This window comes from Bidens hawaiensis, unplaced genomic scaffold (genome assembly GCF_021521415.1).
Source record: "Bidens hawaiensis isolate Kalapana, Puna unplaced genomic scaffold, B.hawaiensis_p1.1 tig00025810_1, whole genome shotgun sequence".
NCBI lineage: Eukaryota > Viridiplantae > Streptophyta > Magnoliopsida > Asterales > Asteraceae > Bidens > Bidens hawaiensis.
In genome coordinates, this window is record NW_027494146.1 from 69881 (window position 1) to 95552 (window position 25672).

Below are 25672 nucleotides of genomic sequence, written 5' to 3' on the forward strand. Positions count from 1 at the left end.
AGTGAGCCCGCTAACAAAACAAGACAAGAAGCATTTTGTTCTATTCCATTAATACGAAGATACGGGTTATACATTATACATACAGTTTTCGATTAATTAATTTCTCTCTCGATTTGTACTTTCATTTTGGTATTTGATACACGACTAGAAAGCCAATAAAGGAGAAACGATGACATAGTAGTTGAAGATCAAAATGTACATACTAAAAGAACACAATTAGCGGGTGTTTAATGACTTAGAATTGGGAGAGAAACTGGAGTTGCTTGAGGAGCGGAGCCAAAGTCTCCATGAGCTTCTCACAAGGATGGTTGTGTACGCCTTCATAAGTTGTCACCACGATCGAGTCGTCTTTTGCGAGCCTTTGTATTTGCTTCTTCACGTTGCATGTATGACGAGTGCACCTATAGTAACTCCTTCATTTCAAACCCACAAAAAAATTAATAAAAAAAGTAAATATCTTCAACGTTTTGTAAATAAATAATGTATACGTATAGAGAACAAACAAGTATGTACATATATGGAGAAAGCAAATATGTGCATTTACTTTTAACAAAGTATAGAGTGAACATTTGATGTAAGTGACATATATTTTTACAATTATGTTACCAGAAAAAAAAATATTATCACACTATATATTATGAAAAGGAGCTGCTGACAAAATTTTGCTTTCCATAAAGTGTGAAAATATGTTATTTTGTACCATCTATAGATTGAAATTTACCATTAAAGATAAGATTAATTTGGATTAATCTATATACCTTTCGTTACTTTATGAATTAAATTTTTTTATCTTATTTTATTAATTTTTTATATCTTTTGTTCTATTTAAATAGCATCATTCAATACAAAACTAAATTTAAATAGAGAATTACGAGAATCTATGCATTTGTATCTTTTAATTTAATTGTCACAAAAGAGATAATTATTACGTAGCTGTTCACCTCACTCTCTTTCTGAACACGATTCCCGCTAGTCAAATGCTACCTACAACTCTACAATACCTTACACAATTCTAAGTTATATCAATCAAAGACTATGTATATATGGATTATACTATTCTCAAAAGTATCGCTTTGAACCTAGTTATATATTTAGTCCTCCCTAATTTAAGGTTTTACAGTTTTACAAAATTGATAAATTTTCAAACTTGATATATTAAAATTTCATCTATTTTATATGTTTGAATAAAATATTGTAAAATTTTAAAAATCGAATCAAAGTGGTTATAAAAGTTAGTTGATTTGATCCAAACTAACCCATCAAAATTTAGTGGAAATTTTAAGAATAATTTTCACTTTTAAAATATTTTTAGGAAAGTTTCACCGGACCGGTTAAAAGTTCTCTAAAGAGAAAAGAAATTAGTGCTTTAATAGTAGTTAGGATAGAAATGTTAGGTCACCTTATTTACTCATATTATTGCTCACCAAAAAGAGACAGAGGTCAAAACGGGGCACATTTTATTATGAATTAAAATGTTAAGAATTCAAACACTCTTTCCACATGAAAAGTTCCTCAACTGTACGTAATCGAAAGCTCGGGCTCGGGCCGTGAGTTGTTTTTCAAGTTTTTGCTCGGATCGTTCGTTATTTATTAGTTAATGTATACATAATTTTAATTGTTTTGTATGTACTTGGAGAGAAAACTTAAATGAGTCTTAACTCGACTCGAGCTCAACTATGCAACATAAAATTCATAAACAGAAGTCTAAAAGAGGTAATATTTAAAAGTACACAAGCCTCGTTAAGACTCAACTAGCCTAAATGAGCTTCCTATACAAGGTTCGAGCTTGGTCTCGATGACTAAACGAGCTTTATTTGAGGCTTAGGCTCAGGTCAAGCTCGAAAAGGCTGAGCTTGCTATGAGCTTTTTATAGATCTAAGCTCGAGTAGTTTGCGAGTGGCTTGACTCGTTTGCACCCTTTAGATGTGAGATAAATGATAAATCCTTAATATCTAAAATTTACATGAAGATAAACCCATAATATCATTTACTTTGATATTATATCTAAAGATGATGAGAAGGATTATAAGATTGGTTAACAACTTTATCATTTTTTGTTGGATTTTTGGTGTTGTCTTTTTCACTTGGAGAGCTGGAGATACGGGTGAAATTATGCTGATGTGAACTTATAAGGTATAAGTTTATAATCATCAATAATATTTGAGTATTTTTTTTTTCATTAAACAGAATGAGTTCAAATACAAACTAATAATCATTAAATAGTTACGAAACGAATGATCACTCCAACATTTATTCACGAAGCACACCGAAGGAAGGGCGATCGCAATTAATAGAATGAAAAGACTTACTGATTTTTCTTTTCTTGGTTGTGAAATGTGAAATTTTGAGAGGGTACGTATATGAAACGGAATTTAAAGATGTGATTGTAGCACCAATGGTTGCGTATTGAACCTATGAACATGTTTAACTAAATGAGTCTTGTATGAATCCGGTAGGTTTGCCGACTGAAATGTTTAACTAATTTATTTTTTAAAATGTGTATTATATAATATAACTAGGATAGAGCCCGTGTAATACATAAGTGGTTAAAAAACTGTAACATCCCGAAATTTCCAAAATGATATTAATTATATTACTTAATAATAGAGGGAAAGTTGACTCGGGTTCGGGAAATAAATAATAGAGTAGGAGTTGGTATGAGTCGGGCTAGTGTTAGATTAATTGAGATGGGTTAAATGAGAATGGGTCTTAGGTCCATGGGCTTTAAGGGATATAAATATCCCCTAAACCACCATAAAACCCTAAACCTCATCTCTTTCCATTCTAATCTCTACACATTCAAAACACACACACCATAAACGAGCAGGATCCGAGAGAGAGTAAACGTTAGTTGGTGCTAGATCGTCGTGACGAACCAAAGCAACAAGACCAGCTCGTGTTCGTAAGTTCGACTCGTTCAATGTACGTTTATGGTTAGAAATCGTTCGTATAGGTTCGGTTTGATTTGAGAAATGGTAGATCTGAGTTTGTATAGTAAAAACGAATCCAACAAAGCTAAACTTACTGAAAATGGTTATGATTTGATGGGTTAATCGATTGATAAAAAGGACCCGTAACCTATATGCCTAAATCGCACCCTCTAAACATCGATGTTAGGTCGATTTGATAGTTGGGGTTTGTAGGCGCTGGTCAGACGATTCCATGGGTACCTAAATCGAGTTATTTGGTTAAGGAACAAAGGATTTAAGAGCGAACAGAACCTGCAGACGACAACTTCGCCTGCAAGCTAAGTTCGCCTGATGAACTTCGCCTGCAAGCTAAGTTCGCCTGATGAACTTCGCCTAAAGCTAAGTTCGCCTAAGGTTTAACTTCGCCTAAAGCTAAGTTCGCCTATGGTTTAACTTCGCCTAAAGCTAAGTTCGCCTAAGGTTTAACTTCGCCTAAAGCTAAGTTCGCTTAAGGTTTAACTTCGCCTAAAGTTAAGTTCGCTTAGAAAATAAATTAAAAAAAAAACCTAATGGAAAATGTGTTAAGACAGTTAATGTAAATAAAATTTTTCCAAGCTGACCTGGCAGCTCGACCCCAGCCAGGGGCTCTGCCCCTTGGACCCTGCTAGGGGCTGCCGCCCCTATACCCCGCTGCCAGGGGCGCTGCCCCCGGACCCCCGTTCGTTGTGGGTAGTAGTTAAGACTGGAAATATGATATGAGTAGTGATAGTTGTTTGATACGTGTACTTGTTATACAGTCAGCCGTGCACAGCTGAAGAAAGGGATTACGATTAACGGTGAACGTAACTGTGTTCAGGTGAGTTTCTAGCCCCATTCCTTGTTATGTTTTCGGGGCTGTGTGCATACTCGATGTGTTGTTAATACATTTATCCTAAGTGATAAATGTATGTCATATGTGATATGTGTGATAGATATGATGATTGCTTGTCGGTACGCGAACGATCTTCGGATATTGCGCGTACTGTCAGGTTAAAAATAAAGGTACGAATATTATACATCGAAGATGTATGAATATTTCAAATGAATACTTGTCGGGGCGTGAACGATCTTCGGATATTGCACGTGTCGACAAGGGGTATGGTTGTTAAATGAATGAGGTAAAGAATGCCTAGAGTGTTCTTATGTTATAATGTAAGTATGTGTATATAGGTACACGAATGACATGTGAGTTCTACGTTCGACATAGTAAGTTAGGATGGCAAATCCCTCTAGTTTCTGTCGGACATAGACTCGGCTGGTGATGGCGTAGTTAAGGACTGCGAGCCTTATACGTGAAGTAGATGATATATGTAAACGTAGATAAGGACTGCGAACATTATACGTAATGTAGATAGGCGTCAGCATAGGAAAGGACTGTGAACCTTATACGTACTGTATTTGTAGCATAGGGGAGGACTGCGAACCTCGTACGTGCTATGAATTAGGTTGCAACATAGGGAAGGAATACGAACCTTGTACGTGTTGTGGATGTATTTCAGCATAGGAAAGGACTGTGAACCTTATACGTGCTGATTTTGTAGCATAGGGGAGGACTGCGAACCTCGTACGTGCTATGAATTAGGTTGCAACATAGGGAAGGACTGCGAACCTTGTACGTGTTGTGGATGTACTATGGTATAGGGAAGGACCGCGATCCTTGTACGTACCATAAATGGTGAACATAGGTAAGGACTGCGAACCTTGTACGTGTTCACGACCTTGAGTACAGATATAGACGGTGAACTATGAACGTACTCTCGGTAGACTGAGGTTAGTGATTGTAGATATGTATGTATGTATGGTAGCAAGTATGTATGTAGAATAGAAGGGTAACTAGTGAAGTATGGATATGTATCTACAGATATGTATGTATGTGTATGTATTGTATGGCGTTCGATTAACTATAACTCACTCAGCGTAGCTGACTTTTAGTATGCACGCAGGTGAGCTGATTATAGAGTTAGCATGAGGATGACACACGGCATGGATTGAACGGCTGGCATCTGAAGAAAGAAGTAAAGATGTTTTAATTATAAAGTTTTGTGTTATGGTATCAAAGAAAAGATTTAATGTTTTGTAACAAATGATTGATGTTTTATATTCCGCGAAAAGTTTTAATAAACTCTGATTTGAAGAACTGTGTTTATGAGTAAATCCGACGCTAAAGTAGGGTTACCGGGTTCGGGGCCTTACAAAAACGTAATAAAATATTAAATTTAATAATATATATAATAACATATCTTATGGATTTATAAAATATAAATAACGATAAATAAAATTTTATAATTTATAAATATCTAAAAACATAATTTAATACAACATTTAAAGTTATATTTATAGCTTTGTTAGTAATTTTATAAATGGTAATAATATTAGTTGGCATCCTAGTTGACTACTCTAGTTAAATGGCATGTGAAATAATGATTTTGTTTTAATAAATTACTATGATATTGCCCGTGTGATACACGGGTGGTTAAAAGGTAAAATGAAAAAGTTAAATTTAATAATATATATATTAACGCGTCTTATGGTTTCATAACATATAAATAATTTTCAAAAATACATAAATTAGTAAGAATAATTTGTATTTGCATTTTAAGAGTAATAAAATGAAGGTTGTGAATCTATACTAATTAAGAAAAAGAGAAGACTAATATCAATTCATTTTAGTTGAGTTGGAAAGCCATAAATTTTTAAAAGCAAGGTAGTGAGTTTAATTCTCACCAACAACATATTTTTCTTTTTACCATTCATGAAAGGAAAATTGTAAAAATAGAAACTTATACATTTGGAGTTTATGTGGAGCTTATGTGGAGAGTCTAATTGAATGACATATGGAACAATTATGTTGCTTTAATATAACATGTAGATAATAATATAGTTAGAAGGTAGATAAGTTAATTTAGTTGAGTTGGATAATTTATGCTAAAATTTAAAACTTAAAATGGAAATAAATATAAGATTTTATAATTCAGATGTAATTGCAATATATACATTTGCTTTTTGGTTCTTCAATTTTAGAAATTTATCATATTTTTCTTATTCATCCAAATCTCAATCTCTCTCCAAATTTTAAATATTGGATTCACATATCTAAATCCAATATTGTACATGAACCCTTTCAGTTTGTAACACAGGGTGCTTTGGTTTTTACCTAAAACATGCAAGAAAAAGAGGGGAAAAGGTATAGAAACACTATCGTAGAATAAGATGTAAGACCTTAAACAAAATTAAAAGAATTGTAAATTTTTTTTGAAGACGAAGATAGAGATTCCAATAGAAATGCTCTACTACGCAAAGAGAAAAAAATAAGTTCGTTAAAGCAATGCATATTCACCTCATGTCTGGGTTCATATTTTTATCACAATTTTCAAATACATTATGTGCATAATACCCCTAGTCTTTTATGTATCAATCATGATCACATGATGCAAATGTCAAATACTTAGGTTCTCAGTATCTTATAAATCATGACATGCATCAATTAATTACTCTCTTCAAAACAATACCTAGAGTTACTAATAGAACGCACCCTTTCATTTTGCTAGCATCGCTAGCTAGTTGGTATAAAAAAAAAGTCATACATTCATACATGTTTACATAAGTTTTGTTTAAATGTTTGAAACCTTTTAATCTTCCTTTCTAGTTCATAGTTAGATAAACAAAATCTATAAGTTCAGTTCACTCAGTTTTATGTTGATACTCAATGTCTTTTTGAGAAAATAATATCGAAGTTATATATACGTGCGCTAGTGACACACATGAGAGATAAATAGATGCACGGAGATTTTAGATGGTTTGGTGGATTTAGCCAAAAGAAGTTGGTTTATGGTTGTCCAAATCGATTGTGAAGCGTTCTTAGGGATTCAACTATCTCATATAGCGGACCATGCCTTTTCTCACTAGCCACCTTGCATGTCACATGCTTGTTTGGTGTGCATGTGGCAAGTTTTGGTGGGATCTACTATCTTAGACGACGGAATCACCAAAAACGATTCAACGATGCCATGCACCCCTAAAAACCATCAAACTCTGGCTAAATTCACCAAACCAGGAAAAAGAACTCAGAATATATATATATATATATATATATATATATATATATATATATACACACACACGTAGAGATAGATGTATGTAATGAGCTAGGTACCTTGGATGTTGACTATTCTTGACCGATTTTTGCCCATATTTTCTCCATTTGTAACCATCATCAAGAATATCCTCACTACTTCTTGTATGAAATGCAACCCTAGATGGTGTCACCTTCTTACCCCTCCCACTTTTCATCGATTTCTCGCTTAATCTAAGCGCGTTAATCTTTTCATCTCCTTCACTCACCCGCCTCCCCATCGTTGATCCTTGATCCCCATGCATGAAACCAGAAAGAAGACTAACCCAATCCACATTACTACTCTCCAAACTATTATTATTCATATTACTATTATTATGATCCAAATGATCATTCATGCTTACAGGTAACTGCGGCAAAACCGGAGAAGATGACGATGGAGGGTACTGAAACATTGGATTATTAATCATTGGGGTAGTACCACTCATGTAATCCAACATATATGGATTAATATTATTGTTCATGTTTACCATGTTGTCATTCATAGGAGCTTGTGAAGCATGTTCATCTCCTTCCATGCTAGAAAGATATATATAATCTAGAGAGAAAAAGAAGATAATAAGATGAATGTAGATGAAAGAGGTTGGTCTGTCCCACACACTTGTTATATATATATATATATATACATATGTGAACATGTGTGTGTGTGTATATTAATATATTATATAGATATAGATATATAAGTTGCAGAAGACCAACTAAATGTTACCTAACTTTGTTGAACAATATACATTGTTAAAAGATGTAGCTAAGCTAAGAAATACCTTTTGGTTCCATGTGTAACGCTCTTGTCAATTCATGAATACATTTATTTACATGCAAAGTGAATATATTTTATATATTATAAGTTTTAAATATATCAATCTCTCGCACACAAAGGATATGTTGTTTAACAACCAGTCAAGGTTATTTAGAGTGAAGAGTACATATCAATCGTTGTTGTGGGTAGTTTAGAAAATTGGTATTCACTCAGCTTGTGGAATTTGTGTAAGTTATAAATTATTATTAGGTTAAAAAGTATATAATATCTGAATTCATATAAAAGTATTTAAATATTTAACCTTTTAAGAATACGTACAAAATTGGAAAAAAAATGTGTTAATTAGTGTCCTAGATGGTTAGATACCGTTTGTTATTTCGACTGACAAGTAATCTAGGATTTTCAAAAATGAAACTTGTTTTACACCTCACCATATACTTTTTAAATAAAAAATAATACGGTACATGCAAATCTTATCCAAAGCAACACCAATTTAACCCTTAAGTAATTTTTTAAGAGTACTTACAACAACAAATTTTTATAAATAGTCACATAATCAGATTCTAAGCTTCCTTAAGAAACGCTAATTTTCTTCTACAGCTAATTTATTTAATTGAATACTTTTATAATATATTAATATGTTATATATAACGTATTATTTAAATAAAAAATTATAACTTTATATTAAATACAAATTAAAAATGCCATTTAAATTAAACATTAAAAATTATAATTAAATCAAGTTTAAAAATTAAAATAAAACGTTAAATAAATAAATAAAAAACATTGCATTACATAAAACTTTGCATAATTAAAAGAAATGCAAAAACTAAACCTTTTTTTAATAGACCACACATGATTGACTAAATCGTCTCGAAAACACTTTATAGATTGCTTTGCTACGTAAATCCTTAAACTTATGCAAGTGTTATGAGAGAAATATGGTTGGTGTGAATTTGAAGTATATAGAAGTATTTATTTATAGCTAGTGTTATTAGCTTTTATCAACTTTTTATTACCATTGTATAAAATAACCATCAGAGAAGTTAGTATTTAAATTTTATTATCATTGGTAATATTATTCATAAAACTGATATAGCCATTAGAGGGGTGAGAGAGGAGCCACTTGGTATCTGCTTGTCATCCGTTTTCACAACAGGGTAAGTTAATCTCATCTGGTACGTTTGTTGGCCAATGTACTCATTAGAACGGCACCAACAAGCATGCCATTCATGTGTTTGATCTAAAATAATCATTTTTTAAGGATATTCCTATTGATTATTCCGTTGATCGTAAATGTTCTCATCAATTGTATAGCATTGGTTATGATTTGATCAAAGGCATGTGTTACATCGTAACCAAGATCCTCGTCTCCTAATTTAGCTCTTTGTATTTTTCTATGTACTGCTCATTCATGGGCTTTCTCTTCTTTTTAATCATATGGGGGTGTTCTCACTTGGCGTTGGTGAATTAGTATTAAGCATACGTGTGTTAGCTCGTTTTAAGAGAACGCAAAGTAGTTTGTTTAGAGAATCATGTAATTCGTCACTGGTGTGACGAAAACTGTATCTGAACGTCATTCACAAATCAAGAATTATTACTCCATGCTTCAGTGTCAAAACACAAGATAAAAGAAAGTGATACAATCAATATGCACAAGATAAAATACAAGCTCAAATCATAATTGTTAAACTTTCAAAGAATAGAAACCAACAAATCATAAATCCTAACTTGAGAGAGAGAAAGATAAATATGAGAGAAGCGAGAGATGAAAAACAGGGAGTAAAACGTGAGCGGTCATGTTATGAACCGTACTTGGGAGCTGGCCCGACCTGGCAGTCCAATTCAAAAAGCCCACCAAGTGAACGGGTTGTGGGAATGGTTGCCGGATATAAACAGTCGAGATTGAAGCGCATAGTGATGTGAATATTGTTAAAGAGTGTAAAATGGTTTCTTCTTCTCATCTTCCTCTCCGATTATTTGTTCTTCCGTCCCCTTCTATATTACCTTTTTCTATTTTGCTTTTAATCTCCTAGTTGGAGCCGTTTCATAAAATTAATAAAGTGATACAATTAATTAAAATTTCATTAGATTGTGTTGTAATTATATTCAACCACTTATATTAGACTCCAATATAGGCGGTTAGACTATCCATAAACTCTATGATCCATCAATGTGTATGAAAATAAACGGGCCCGGTAAATAAGCCCATCTACATTAGTCCAATCAGTCATCAGCTCATATGCAAAATAACACATTAGAAAAACAAACAACCCTTAATAAGTTAATATGTATGATATTGAATTGAAAGAAAACATATATTTAATATATTTTAACAACTAGCAATGGCAAATTGGAATTTTTTTTTCTTAGTTGGTAATGACTATTCTCATAAAAGCTGAAATGAATACTTCCAAAAGATTAAATTGCATGTTGCTCGCATGTGAAAGCTCAAATGTTTACTTCCAAAAAGATAGGTTAGGCTGGTTGTTATACGACTGTAAAAGGGACGCTAACTACACTGCGCCACAACATTATGGGGTGTTAGTTACCACAATAACTAGCGTTACGGCATGAAAAAAGGTGAGGTCACCCGCTAACAACTAATCAATATTTTTTTATTCTTTATTTTCTTCACCATCTAGGTTTGAGTTCCACAGAATAAACAAAAAATTGCCTTTCGGGAAAAATGAAAACCCAAATTACGGTTAGATTTTTTGTAGAGCCTTTCCAAATAAAATGGGCCAGGCCCATATATGACTAACAGACTCATAGAAGACTTCACTTCTCTAGAATATCCCATAAGAGTGAAATGAGGTTTTTATTCATGTGATTTGTCTAAATATGCGGTTTAATCCAATAATTTTAAATTTGTGATTTTCGTCCACGTGATTTCATTTCACTTGCAATTAAACCCGACCACACTAGCCCCGCTAAGTCTGATCATTAAACCCATCAACGTGCTTCTCACGTGAGGGGCCATTTTGTCCTTTTTTGTTCCCAAATACACCTCAGCCCCTTACGTGAGGGGTATGAGTATTAGGAGTGGGGTTTATTTGAGGAGAAACATGACAAACCTGTCTCTCACGTGAGGGGCACGCTGATGGGTTTAACAACTAGATTTAACGGGGTTAGTGGGGTCGGGCTTAATTGCAAGTAAAATGAAACCACATGGACGAAAATATCAACTTTTAAAGTATTAGATTAAAACCGCATATTTGGACAAACTACAGTGACGAAAACCACATTTTACCTATCATTTATTTATTTTGGTGGCTCTTGTATTTTGACTGTTGACATCTTCAACAATTGTATTTTTAACTTTCATAAACACTGTGGTTTCAAATGTCAAGTTTGGAAATTGTATATTAATGACTAAACAGGAGGATTTTTGTACACTAGAGATAATGACAGTTTACAATATGCTTTATTGCATCAAGTTCTTTCACGGTGTTACTTGCCTCGTTGCCTACTCCAACATACTCAATAGGAGTTGTCCAATGTGAACCCAAGACTTTCACTTCTACTTGAATCAAATCTGTTTGAAAAATCCCAGTTTAATTTTCGTAAAACTAAGGAGGCATGAGTGAAAGGTTTGTAAACCAATTACGATGTATATAAAATTTTTTCAGGTTTCATATATTCTATGAAACAACCCTCTAAAAATGCGATACATGGTTGGGTACGGTAGCATGTAATGCGTACAAGGGAATTGTCAAGGTGCATCCTCTATGCCCACTTGACTAAGGTGGGGCTGGAACGATGGCTTCTCAAGCTATTATTTCTCAGGTAAACCTAACCCTAATACCCATGTGGGTGCGCTTGTTGGAAGATCAAACTCAAGAGTCGTGTGACCTCTGGTTTCTCGCACCATCAATATTGTTCACTTTGCTTACGAAGAGCACAAGAATTTGTTTTTGGTTGCCCAGGTAGAAACTTTTCAGAAGATCACTCATTATGCCATGGACGGAATATTTGAAGGGCGGGGAGGGACTGCCCCCCCCCCCCCCCCCCCGGGAATTTGGGCTTAGAAATGACGCACATACAGCCCATACAACTTTTAATGATGCTATGCTATTTATTTAAAGAAAGTAGGAATGTGCTATGTATAAAAGATAAAAATGTAGCGGGGTTAATATATGGGAAAATTCTCAAAATAGTCTTTTTTAGAGAGAGGATTCTCAAAGTAGTCTTTTTTTCCTTAGAATTATTTAAAATTTGGACTTGAGAGAGACTTTGGGAAAAGAAAATTATTATGGGGTAGCAGGCCAAATCTTAAAAGAAGGGAGGGAGCAGGTAAGATTTGAGAAAATATTGAAGGTAAAGTTCAAATTTTTGAAATATTGAAGGAAAAACTCAAATATTTTAAAAACTTTTTTTTCTCAAAAAACAGTCTCCCAGGACTGTTTTTTTATGTTTCCTACCTAGCCAGTTCATATTTTCAAATTCTTGTAAAATATATTTTTTACAATTATACCCTTGAACCACCATCACTAACGCCGTCACCACCATCGTCACTACCACCAAGCCGCCTCCAAAACCGTTGCACCATAGCCGCTGTCGCCCCCACCCCATCACCATAGGGATGGCAATGAAATCGGAACCCGATGGGAAAACCCGAAACCCGACATAAATGGGACAAGTAATACCCGACCCATTAGGGTTTGGGAATAGTTTCGAAGTTTTTCGCGGGTTTGGGATTTCTAATATACCCGATTACCCGATAACATAGACCCATTTACCGGATTATATACCCGATGTACCCGATATAGCTTATTATATTATACATATACTATATTCCAAATATATTATTTGTCGAAACTTGTTTATGCCAATTATTTGAGATATTTTACCTTTATGTTAACCATCTTTATAAGATTAGTTATATTTTGTCAAAACCTCGGTAGAAACCCGACGGGTTTTGAACCGGGTATACCTGACGAGTATTTTGTCAAAACCCGATAGGAAGCCCGAAACTCGATGGGAAAACCCGAAACCCGACGGGTAATTACCCGATTAAAACCCGATGGGTTTGGGATGGACTTTTATAACTGGGTATGGGTTTGGGAATACCTAAACCCGACCCAAACCTGACCCATTACCATCCCTACATCACCACCATCGTCACCCGCCGCCGCTGCACCCATCACCGATCTTTCGTATTGTAAGATGTTGTGTGAACGGTCAGGGCGACGGCTTGCTCGTAGAGATACTGACCGGTGAGTGTCATTATCCATACTTATTTACAGCAAGAAGTTCATTCAGAACAAGAACATGATCTAGATAAAGATGGGGGAAATATTATTATTATTAGTAGTATACTAGATGATGGTGAAGATCAAGTGTATGCAGTTTGAAAGGAGGTGTTAGTTACAATGCTGGTTGATCCAGTGGAGTAGACTGTCTGTCTTGATCATTTTTCACAACAGCTTGATAAAGCCCGAGTGTCAAAACCAGGAACCATGGATGGCGTTCGAATAGATCCGAATGGTGAAAACACATGAGTCCGGGGTTTCAAATAGTGGGTGCAGCGGCGGCGGGTGACGGTGGTAGTGATGGGGTGGGGGCGACGGCAGCTATGGTGCAGTGGTGTCGGAGGCGGCAGTGGTGGCAGTGACGGCGTTGGTGACGGTGGTGGTTCAAGGTAGTGGTGGTGGTTCAGGGATATAATTGTAAAAAATATATTTTACAAGAATTTGAAAATATGAACTAGCTATGTAGAAAACATAAAAAAACAGTTTTGGGAGACTGTTTCTTGAGAAAAAAGTATAGAAAAAATCAATATTTCAAAAAATTTAAACTTTACCTTCAATATTTTCTCAAATCTTACCTGCTCCCTTCCTTTCTTTTAAGATTTAGCCTGCTACCCCATAATAATTTCCTTTTCTCAAAGTCTCTCAAATCCAAATTTTAAATAATTATAAGAAAAAAAAACCTACTTTAAAAATCCTCTATCTAAAAAAGCTATTTTGAGAATTTTTCCTTTAACATATTATTGTGAAGTGTGGACAACATATTTTTAATTTCCTACGTATAGAAAATAAAATAACTTTACATATAAAATAACTTTACTTTCAGCTAAAATGCTATGAAATATCTTTTTAATCAAATAATATGAAATTTGAAAAACTCGTCATTTTTCGTTTATGGGTAATAACTAGTTTATTTTGTTTTGTTTTTTGGGATTTATGTTCTTTATTTAGCAAAAAATAAAAAATTGGATTTTTTTATGCCTATAAACTTATGATAAGCCTAATATTTTCGGCCCCCTCTAGGTAAATGCTCAAGTTCCGCCACTGCATTCTGCTACTACTTCCATCTGAGCATGTTTAATTGTGGAGCTCTTCTCTGATCATCTACTAGCATTAAACGCAAAACACGTTGGTGATTTAAGAGCGGAGACATTTACTTATGAACAAAATATCGCTCCTGTCCACGGCCGATGCAGGATTTGCCTAGGGTGTTACAACCCCAGCCCTCCATCCAACCCAGGATGTGGGATTTGTCTAAGGTGTACCTCTCGGCACCCCCAGGGACTCAGCATCCTTGATGAGGTTTGTCCCACTATCCCGAACGGTAAAGGAATGGCTCTTATACCACTTGTAACATTCGGCTTCTCGCACTACTAATATTGTCCGTTTTGCCGGCAAAGAGTTCACGAATTTGTTTTTTGGTTGCCCAAGTGGAGACTTTCATGAGGTCACTCATCATGCTACTACTTCTACCTAAGCACGCTTAACTATGAAGCTCTCGTCTCACTCACTCACTAGCATTAAGTCGAAAACACGTTGGTGATTTAAGAAACGGGGCATGTTTGAGCGCGGCTTTTGTGGGATCATTGGCTCCGTTTCTTGATGATAATCTTGTTATGGCAGGCTGATTTGATATTTCGATTGATGTATCTTGATTTTCCTTTTCACACTAATATAAGTGGATAGAAAAAATTATTGTAAGAAGTGAAAAGTGTAATATTATTTTGTTTAGTTCAACAACGTCTATTTCATATTGTTTCTTAGTCCGCATTTTACCTTAGATTTAAATATTACGGTAGCTACTGATACTTTAAAACTAGTCACCTCATCGTTATTTTTTTCAGTATAATCTCTTTATGTAAAAAGTTATGTTTGTCATTTAGTACAAATAAAATATTATTTCTTAAAATATTTTATTGTATTTTAATAAACAATTGTAGTGGTAGGTTATGTTATACATATTTAATCTCCAACTATACTATTTAATATATTTAAATTTTATAAAATATATTTGACCATCTCTTGCACTTACCATCAAAAGCGTGAACGCAAAATTCGGCGTCCCCAAACTATCATACATTTTCACATTTAAATATTCCCATAAGGCCATCTTCGTCTTGCATCATTCCCACCAATAATTCAAGATATGGTCCAAAATATTATTTAAAATTCTAAATTTATAATCTATATAATAATATATGAATTTTTCCAAATAAATTAACTTGTCCGTGATAAATGATAATATAAATGTTACAACGTCAAATGCCACCTGTATAACACGATAAATCATCAATACACAATAATAGATGTTTAGTAAATTACATGACATTTTGTTTTATTTTATATTGAAAAGGTTCTTGTTTGGTAAGTGGGATTCGCACATGAAGGATTTCACGACTTTATAAAATATTTAAACTTCTCACTATATGTTTGGATGTGAACTCTCTCATTAAAATCCTAACATCCTTATAATTTTTTTTATATATGTGTATTTAAAAAAAAAAACTGTATTAGCCTCAAATTATCAACTTTATGGCTCGATTATCATCGAATCATTTACTTTTTATATATGAGTTATCAAATTTATATTTTACCTAAGGCTCGAATTTATATCTGTTTTTGGCCCAAAATTTTTAAGTGATTCTTGAAAACAGCTCTGAATATTTCGAAAGGTATACAAGACACCCACCATGCTACTAGTGGCTATAACATGATACTCTTTATAAGCACGTGAAACCCTAATTCGTGTGTGATCCCAACATGTAACAATTCGTCTCATATGAACGAAAGAGTTAGAATTTAACAACTTATACACTCTTACCTGCAAGTTGCTAATCATGTCTTTTTCAAGTTGCTAATCATGTCTTTTTCGTAGTTGTAAGTTGATTCAAAAGCTATAGGACCAACCCATAGTAAGAGATTGACGCATCACATTGAGCATTGACTATGGGTGCGCATACCTGATGAATACATAGTGGCGATGGTTATAGCATCTCGTCCTACATGGATGGAAAGATAGAATGCCATCGTTTTGTAAGCCGTAAGTTATTATCGGTATAATAACTTCCAAAATGGTTTTAAGTTGATTTTGAAGCTATTCAGTAAGCTTAGACTTGAGAATTTATAAAATGATAATAAGAATAATAGCTCTTGAGTTGGTCACATTAAAAGACAAAAACGATATAAAGTGATTGCAAACTGACAAATTAAACATACAACACTATGTTGATTATGGTATTACATTTTCTAATAAGATTAATTAGCAATGAACTGAAATAACTAATCACGTTAATTATTCCGTTTATGTGATACGGAGTATTGTATATCAAATTGAAATTTTATATCAATAAATGTGATCATTTGATTGTAAATCACCTAAAATCTTAAAATATTTTAATCTAGCGATATTTTAATTTGTAATATTAATTAGAGTTGAAACAGTCATAGACATCGCCTCTAAATAAACTAATATTATAATTAAGTACCATTGCATTTTATGAATAAAAATAAGGATATATAGGATAATTATCTAACCCAAGAATTGCTAGTTGCATTTCAATTCTATTTAAGAGAACTTATATATATTTCGATAAAAGGAAATTAAAAAAAAAAACTGTTCAAAATTCTCTTCGTATCCTCCAAGAGCCAACAAATTAACAAATAAAACAAAATAGAGACCCTAAAAAGGTTGTGTAAAATTATAACTGAGTTATAGTTTAGCTAAAGTTGTTTTATTTATTTTAGTACAAATGCATTATGTATATTTGTATCATCAAAGATTACAATGTTAAATAGTCTTGGTTTAATAAATGAGTGGCCTCTTTATCATTATAAATTTATAATTATTCATCTCACTAGCCATCAACCTAACTCTTAAATCTTTATTATTACATTTGTTGAATTTTCTGTCTAATTTCATTAAGAAACACTTAATTTGTTTTATGATTTACGTATATATGTAAACATATAAACCTTATACATAACCTTTTTCTAAAACACAATTCCTCTTAGAAAATTTACAAAATAAAATTAAAACATCATCAATGTATGCTAACAAAGCACATAAGATGATGACTCCATTTTATACCCTCCAAAATCCTCCAAGCCCTCGAAGAAATTTTCGCTAAAAACCATATAGTCGTCGTCATCTTTGAAATATTCTGGCATCATATTGTGATCGCATTTATCGAGCAATGTTGTCTCGTGTTTGATGTTTGATTGTTGGAGGCCTTCATCTTCAATAGATGAAACTGAAAGAGGTGTTGGAGAATGAAAGGGGGAGTCTTTTGATATTGTGACAGTTTCACAACCTTCACTAATGGTGGGACTCTTTGGAGTAGCCTTGAGTCGGCCGCGGTTAATTCCAGCTAATGAATTCCGACGAGTCGGTTTTGGGTGGTTATGTTCGGCAGTGTAGGTTAAAATGTAGATACTTGAATCAGTGCAGTTTTGCTCCACTTGTCTCCTTCCCATACAACCTTTTGAAGTACTACATCTATAATAGCTTCTGTAGAATATAAAATCAAATTATTAGAAATGTGTACATCAGATTATTATAGGGTTACAATATATAGAGATAAGCCATACTCATGGCTCAATGTTAAAACTCTAAATATTATAGGTTCCTATAGTATGTACCTTGGATAGATTGATCCTTTGATTGGTTTCTGGCCATATTTTCGCCAAGCCCATGGATCTGAAGACAAACCATCGGCTGTTACTTGAACAACCACCCTCTTTTGTTGATTCTTCCTGCACATGCCCACGAAAAGTGTCACTAATTTATTGTGATAATACACTAAGCATCAAGATCCATAAAAGAACTGATTAAGAAAATGGTTCCAAGAGATTTGATATCTTCTTAAGATATATAACCTAATTAATTCATCATTTTGGTAACCTAATTTGATTCATCACTTTGAGAAGTACTGTTATCGGAAAACTCACAACACTGTCAATAACCTGCTAGCCAACATGTTTAGGTACATCGTCGTTTGTGCTAAGCAAGTTATGTTTAAGACGGTAGAAAACCAATGAAAGTAAGATTCGAATATGAGATCTATGAACTTTAAGCGTTATCAATAACCTGCTAACCAACTACAGGACGATGAAATTGTAGTTTGTGCCGAGCAAGTTATGTTAAAGATGGTAGATAACCAATGAAAGTAAGATTCGAATATGAGATTGGAAAACTCACAACACCGTCAATAACATGTTAACCAACATGATGAAGTAAATCATAGTTTGTGCGGAGCAAGTTACGCTTAAGATGATAGGAAACCAAACCAATGAAAGTAAGATTCGAATCTGAGACCTCTCTTAGGAGAAAGTCATATGCTTAAGTTTTCATCATCATATTTTACTATTTTAGGGTTTATGAGCATTTCAAGAAAATAAAAAGAATCATTAAAACTTTAAAAGCACACCTTTTTTTGAGCTTTGGTGTAGCTTGTGAGGTTTTTGTAGCAGACCCACAAAAATTCTTGACTTCTTGTCCATTATCTTGATGAATCTTTTGATCAAAATGATGATGAATATTGTTATGAATATTAGGAACCTGATAAAAAGGCTTGTAAAGTTGGTTTAATTCATCGGTAACAACAACTTTTTCAATATCATGATGATGATGTTGTTGATCAACAAGATGAGGGAAACTAAAGAGAAGAGATTGATCATAATATTCTTGCTTGATATGATCAATGGATCCTGCGAATAAGTCATCGTGATCAAGGTGTCGAAAACGGTGGCCATCATCGATATCATGATCATATTCATTAGGTCTGATGACAGCTTGTAAACCCCAGTCTGCCATTAACATTAATATTACTTGAAAAGAAAGAGTTTGAAGATGAAGATGATATGTAGAAGGTGTTGAGGTTTTTATAAGTGATTAATTTATGTGTTACAGAAATATCTTAGGTGTGTGTAAGGGGTTCACAAGTGGGATGTTGACTTTGGTGGCAAGTCAAAGAGGGGGAGGGGGAGAGGGGGGGGGGAGTAGGGTAAGGTTGGACAAAATTGTGACACGGCATGCGGCTTTTACTCGTTTCTCAAGCTTCTTGACTCCATGATTTTTGTTTCTATTATCATGTCACACATAATATAATACTATTATTATTATAGCAGTAATATTTTTTGTACGGATGGGTTGGGCAAATAATACAATATAAGTTAACCCTCTTGTTCAAAATTTCAAGTTCATTGTAGAGCTATTAAATCATTGTATAGTATACAAAATTACAAATGATTAAAATATGAATGACGGTGTAAACTTGATGGTTTATTATGTGTAAAGTGTCAATTGTTAACTACGTTAACACAAAAGGATTTTTTTTTGCCTAACGGTGCTAATGTGTTGAATAAGGTTTTAAATTATCAATGAGAAGGTTAAAGTCCGTAGTTGAAAAAATGTGTAATTTATGAGTAGAGTTAAATAGTGTGTGAGTTATCATTAAAGAAACTACATTAACACATTAAAGCTTGGTTCTTGTAATAAAAGTTGTTTTATCGTTTACACCTCTCGTGTGTACGTGCAATCCATTATGAAGACTAGATACCACCCGACTTGGTTTCTCACCTGAACCAGAAGACATCTGAAGCAAAACTATTAGACATGGTCACATAGAGAATGAGTGATTAAGACTCGGCAAAACATGTCTATATCCATTAAAGATAAACGAAAACTCACTAAATACCAAACCTCGGCTTACGTACCCTACGCTTAAAGTCTAGGTATGCCAGAGTTGGGTTGTTTTCAGCACGGAACACAAGCCAGGGGCGGATTTATATAATAAAAAAATTGGCCAAAGGCAACCTTTCTTTTACAAAAAAAGCTGCATTAGGTGAAGTTGCATTAGACCTAATGCAACATTTTTATCAGATAACGCAACTGTTTCTTTCAAATGCAACCTTTTTAAAACGTTGCATTTGAAAAAACAGTTACGTTATCTAACAAAAAGGTTGCATTAGGTCTAATACAACTTCACCTAATGCAACTTTTTTTTATAAAGTAAAGGTTGCCTTAGGCCAATTTTTTATTATGGTTCCTTGGGACCACCTGAGTTTCGAAATAATAGTTTATTTATATATAGAAAATATTAAAGAAAGCGCCTTGTAAATTAGGAAGGAACCACCATGTTACATTAACTGGCCTAGCCAGTTAATAGTTGGTTTTGTAAACTGAACGTTCACATGTTCGATTCCGGCTTCTAGTGAATTTTTTGAACTTTTTTTTTTGTTTCTAATTCAGTTATATATCATATATCAATTTAGGGTTTTATAAAACATACAGACACAACGCCTGCTTCTCTCCCCTCTTCAAACTCACGTACAATTTAGGGTTTTATAAAACACACAAATGACATCCGAAACGAACAAATAATCTCCGAAATGAACAAATGACCTCCTAAACGAACAAATGGCCTTTGTAATGAACAAATGACCTCCGTACTGAAAAATGACCCTCGTAACGAACAAATGACATCGGGAACGAACAAATGATCTCTGAAACGAACAAATGACCTCCGTAATGAACAAATGACCTCCGTAACTACAAATGAGTACCCAACACCCCCAGTGCTACCACCATCTCCAACCGCTACCCACCGTCTACGGCCATAACCCAACATCATAGAACCACCACACAACAATTCAGCCATAACCACTTCAGCCATCACCTTCAGCGATTAGAACCGTCGTCATCACAACCAAAAGCCGAATCACAACCCAAATCACCTCCTGTCATTACGACCCAAAATGCCTAAACCTTATGCAAACCCTACAATCCCCGATTAGAAAATCAAAACAAATCAAAGTATAGATCTGAAGTTACTAGCATAGAGAATCCAACATGTAAATTGGAACCCTAATTTAAGAAGAAGCATACTTATGAAGTGGAAATGAGGACACCAGGTGTGTTCCTCTCGTTAAACACACCAGACTCACAAACTCTTTCCCTCACTCGAAATCGGTTCCCTTTGACGAATACATTCCGCCGCCGTCGCTGATTCTATTTTTCGGCAAACGCCAGTCACAAATCGAATACGATTCCACTTTAATCATATGTCATTCAACTCGTTGATACTTCCTTATCAAAAGCCCAAAAGTCTTAAATGTAAATTGTTATCAATACGATCAAATTTTTGAAACAAAATTGAAGGTGCTTCTAGGGTTATAATTGGAGAAGAAGAATGGTTCATTTGAAATCTTATTTTTAGGCTACCTGCCACGTAATCATGCGCGCCACGTATATGTTTTTTTTTTTTACTCCTGGGCATGCCACGTAAGCAACACACTAACGGAATTAACTCTTCGTTGTCGCTGTCTGTTAAAGACAAATACTCCTTTAGTTGGGAACAACACTAATCAAGTTTGAAGTTGTGACTGCTATTTGCCAATAGAGCATGGTTTGGATTATTTAAAACCAATATTCCAATTTTTTAACACTCAAACTGTAGATTTTTGTGGATGGCTATTTAAATTGCTAATAGGCCACTAACTTACCCGATCATCTCCACTTCATCTTCAAAAGAAAACCCATCATGGGCAAGAAAATTCCTTAGTCCAACTTGAAACCTCTGTATTTTTCGTCACGTGTGAGACTTCAACGTATTTAAAGGCATATATCTGTAGGTTTCGTGTCGTCAAACATTACTAAATTCATATTTTGACTTTTAGAAACAAATATATATATTATCTTCTTGATGCCGGTATGTTAGGTTAAAAAATATAATCGATAAACAACCATCTTTCTTTATTTTATGTGAAACCTTTTAAATCCAAGATTTGTATAATCAAGTCGACTTAAAGTGTTATTTAAAATGCATGCGTTGAATAATCATAAATGTTGGTTACTACCATAAAAAAATAGTACGTATTAATTTACTCTAATAAGAAATATGAACTACGTCATAAATCATTAGAAACGTAGTACATACGTTAGCCGCTATTGTATTGTTGTATAAATGATGACATAATTACCATTTATTGGGGTTCATTTATTATAATAAATAAACGTTTAAATTATTTATTTCAGAGGTTTTTAGTTTTTACTTTTAACATTTATTTTATTCAATAAGATTAAGAGTGAGAAGAAGAAAAGTTTATTAAAAAACTCATTTTATGTTTTTAAAAAAATTAGAAAACTCATTTTAGTAAATATTTTTAAAATAAGTCATTTTTGGTAAATAATATTTAAAAAAAATTATATTATTAGGAAAGATAATATTAAAAAAAAAAGACCGAGTCAAGAAGACGGTGGTGAATAATGGAATCAAAATTTTCAAAGATAACGGAAAATATAAGTTGAGATTTATTTGGCGTGAGGCTATGGGTTTATGTACCACTTGCTCCTCCGTGCCTGATTTTCTAGCATGGGGTTTTGATGTTGATTTTGTGAGATATTAGCTTTTATTTTATTATGATAACCATGTTAACTCATTTAAAACCTATACTCGTTTTCTGTGTTCTTTCATGTTGCGGTGAGAGATCTGTATATATAGAGTGAAAGAAACCCAACGTGCTACGATATGACAGACATCAGGCGGTATGGCTTCGGTATTATATTCAAAACTTGTGTGGTTGTTTGCGTAAATTAATGGAACTTGAGCGTTAATATATTGAAAAGTTTTGGGGTTAATTAGTAACCTAGTGAAAGTTGTGAGTACCTTACGTAAAAAAGAAACTTGTGAGGTTGTTCCCGTAACCTAATGACTTCGGTACCATAGGTAAAAGGTGTTGGCAGTGTTGCAAAAATCTCAACTTAGGCGCCGATTAATCCTCGATTAATCACTAGTCCTCACTTCACTAATTAATTTTGGGCTAATCGGCCAATGGTCAAATCAGGCCAAAACTGGCGGTTCCCAGCGAGATTTCGACCAAAATATGTGGTAATTGCGAGATTCCGACCAAAATCTATGGTTTTCGGCGAAATTCCAACCAAAATCAGCAATTTCCGGCGATTCCATAAAAAACCGGCGATTTCCAGCAAGATTCCAGCCAATTTTCAACCAAAATATGTTTATGTATGTATAAAACTGAAAAAATTACATATAAAAATGTGTGTCTTTATGTATAAAATTGAAAATTATGTATTAAAGTCCGATTCGATTAATCCTGATTTATCACTAGTCCCTACCCCACCACCCGACTAGCGACCACCGATGTTTACAAGTGTTGGCATGGTTTTAAAATTGCAAATATATATATATATATATATATATATGTGTGTGTGTGTGTGTGTGTGTGTGTGTATGATAAATATGGGCATATAGGGTTAGGTTAGAATAAAAACCCATTTGAGTTGTGAAAACTTTAGAAACTCATTCTCAACAACATGTTTTTAATTAAAGATTAAATCTTGTGGTCCACAATTAAAGTTAATAAAAAATATAAAAGTTTATTTCCATTTCTTTCTCCTGAAAACATATATAAAAATTACTAAAAAAATGTAAAAAAAAAATAGCAAAACATTTTTTTTATGTTTTCGATGTTTTGTATTAAATGTAATATATATTACATGTAACAAAAAAAAACGATGTTACATAGGGTTTTCACGGGTTTTCTCAACTCAAGAGGGTTTTCAAACTATACTTCTCCGGATAAATATAATATCATATATACAAGGATTAGATTATGTGGTTAGTATTACATGTTTTGTTTGATTCTTAAGTAACAGTGATGGATGTACCATTTGAGGTTCCGCCACCCCTCAACGTTTTACCGGTAGTGTAAAAAAAAATTTCAGTCGGTTTTCGTGCTTTTTTTACCCCTGAAAAAGAATAACGTCACCCCTATATATTTTAAGCCCAAACAATTTAATACTTAAACCCAACAAAAGTCCAAGCCCAAACAAAAAAACCCAATAACCCAACTAATACAATAAAAAAAAAGAAGAAGAAGGAGACTACTCTGCTCAGCCTTTGAACCTCGCGAAACTGTAACCAGCCACCACGGCTCCACCTCCAGTCAGCCACCAACCACTCCATCTCCGGCCTCCCCATCTTTCCGATAATATTTATTGTATTTAGGGATTTAGGGTTATGTTTAAATTGGAATTAATTTAGGATTTAGGGTTTATGTTTAAATTGGAATTGATTAGGTATTTAGGTCTATATTTAAATTTGAATTAATTAGGGATATAGCTTTTAGTTTTATGTGTAAATTGAAATTGATATTAGATTTTTGGTTTAAATTTTGTTTAGGGAACTTTGAAAATGAGTAAACAACCTTTTACTAGCAACCTTTTTAAACGTCAAAGTAAAGAAAACGATGACATCGGATCATCACCAAATTTAAATATTCCAACTTCAAGTTCAAACATGTGTGACTCTTTTGTTTTCTTACTTAATTAAATATTAGGTTACATCCCGTGTTCCACACGGGTGAAAATTATAATAAAAATAAAAATTATTATATGTAATACGTCAATTCAGTTATTTCATATAATAATTTTTATTTATGACTTTTATTTTATATTCATTTAAATCAAATTATAACTTAAAAGTATTAAAATTGAATTATATGTATATAAAAAAAATAAAAAGTTTGTCCTAATTTTCACCATTTAATAATTTTTCAAGATTTTAGCCATTATATTGATTTATATAGTCAAATTTTTGTTATTGATTTAAATGAATATAAAATAAAATTAACAAAGAATTTTATATTAAATTATAAAAGGTTAAATATTAGTCTTTCTAAATTTATATGAATAGCTTAAGATAATTTTAGAATGGTAATTAAATGAAAAATAATGGATAGAGGGTTTTATGCATTTAATGAATTGTTTTACATTTTAATGAATGTTAGTTAAATATTAATTAGGTGAAAAATGTATTTAAGGGAATTGCTTATGTGGAATCCAATGTGGACACTCTATAATGGTGTCATGTGGAAAAATTATCTTGCTTTAATAGTATAGTTAGATTAGATTAGATGTTTGAATAGTTTTACAATATCAATAAGCAAACAAGTTTAGGTTATTTTGATGGGCCCATTATAAACAAACTTGTTTTGATCAGCTATTTCGAATGGGTTAACCGGGCGCTGGTACGCTTGTAACACGAAGCCAAGCCCGTGACGCACCAAACGCGTGACCAGACACATGCATGAGCAAAACGTGTTATTGGGGTCTGCCACGTGCAAAACGCGTAATCAGGCCTCATAAATGCGAAACCGTAAAAAAAAGTTTCTTAATGCACGGTTAAAAAAAGTTTTACGCTACCTGTGCAATTAGTTTCTAGATCCGTCACTAGTGAGAACCGTAGCCCAGGGCGTAATCATTCTAACTATTCAAGTGTCGAATACAAATACGATGCATCAAAGTTAAGTATAAACCAAACCAATTGAATCGATCCCAAAAGATTAGTTAAGCCCGCATTAATTTAATGGTTCAATGGGTTTTAGTTAGCTCATAACAATTAAATTGAGCCCAACTTAAATTTAACTGTTAGCCCACCAATGACAAATCACAAGAACCTGAATAAATACGAAACATATACGAAACATATAGTCATAATTCATAATCATTCAGGCGTTGAATAGAAACATGATGTGTCAAACACTTAAACTAAAGAGGGTT

The 25672-nt window shown here is 33.5% G+C and overlaps 2 protein-coding genes across 3 annotated transcripts; both read right to left on the minus strand.

The window, feature by feature from the left end:
• Positions 1-235: 235 nt before the first annotated feature.
• On the minus strand, positions 236-7602 carry LOC143572350 (putative WRKY transcription factor 75). Of its 2 annotated transcripts, none has more exons than XM_077057535.1 (2): positions 7102-7602; positions 236-401 (listed from the first exon to the last, which is right to left on the minus strand). In XM_077057535.1, exons 1-2 carry the CDS (start codon positions 7596-7598, stop codon positions 236-238), a joined length of 663 nt encoding a protein of 220 aa, XP_076913650.1. In that variant the 5' UTR covers positions 7599-7602. The 2 variants fall into 2 exon arrangements, with proteins under 2 accessions (XP_076913650.1, XP_076913649.1); XM_077057534.1 differs by having other exon boundaries at positions 236-413.
• Positions 7603-17142: 9540 nt separating this feature from the next.
• Positions 17143-18986, minus strand: LOC143572368 (WRKY transcription factor 22-like). Its single transcript, XM_077057552.1, has 3 exons — positions 18519-18986; positions 17731-17844; positions 17143-17599 (listed from the first exon to the last, which is right to left on the minus strand). The coding sequence occupies exons 1-3, from the start codon at positions 18908-18910 to the stop codon at positions 17143-17145; spliced, it is 963 nt and encodes a 320-aa protein (XP_076913667.1). The 5' UTR covers positions 18911-18986.
• Between the last annotated feature and the right edge of the window lie 6686 nt (positions 18987-25672).

What these genes read in the sequence shown, in the direction of transcription:
- LOC143572350 (XM_077057534.1), bottom strand. Translation starts at nt 7,598, where the DNA reads ATGGAAGGAGATGAACATGCTTCACAAGCTCCTATGAATGACAACATG. An exon ending in AAGAATAGTCAACATCCAAG is followed by an intron (nt 414 to 7,101) that starts GTACCTAGCTCA and finishes TTTGAAATGAAG; the next exon opens with GAGTTACTATAGGTGCACTC.
- LOC143572368 (XM_077057552.1), bottom strand. Translation starts at nt 18,910, where the DNA reads ATGTTAATGGCAGACTGGGGTTTACAAGCTGTCATCAGACCTAATGAA. An exon ending in ACACCAAAGCTCAAAAAAAG is followed by an intron (nt 17,845 to 18,518) that starts GTGTGCTTTTAA and finishes GGGCATGTGCAG; the next exon opens with GAAGAATCAACAAAAGAGGG. An exon ending in AAAGGATCAATCTATCCAAG is followed by an intron (nt 17,600 to 17,730) that starts GTACATACTATA and finishes TATATTCTACAG; the next exon opens with AAGCTATTATAGATGTAGTA.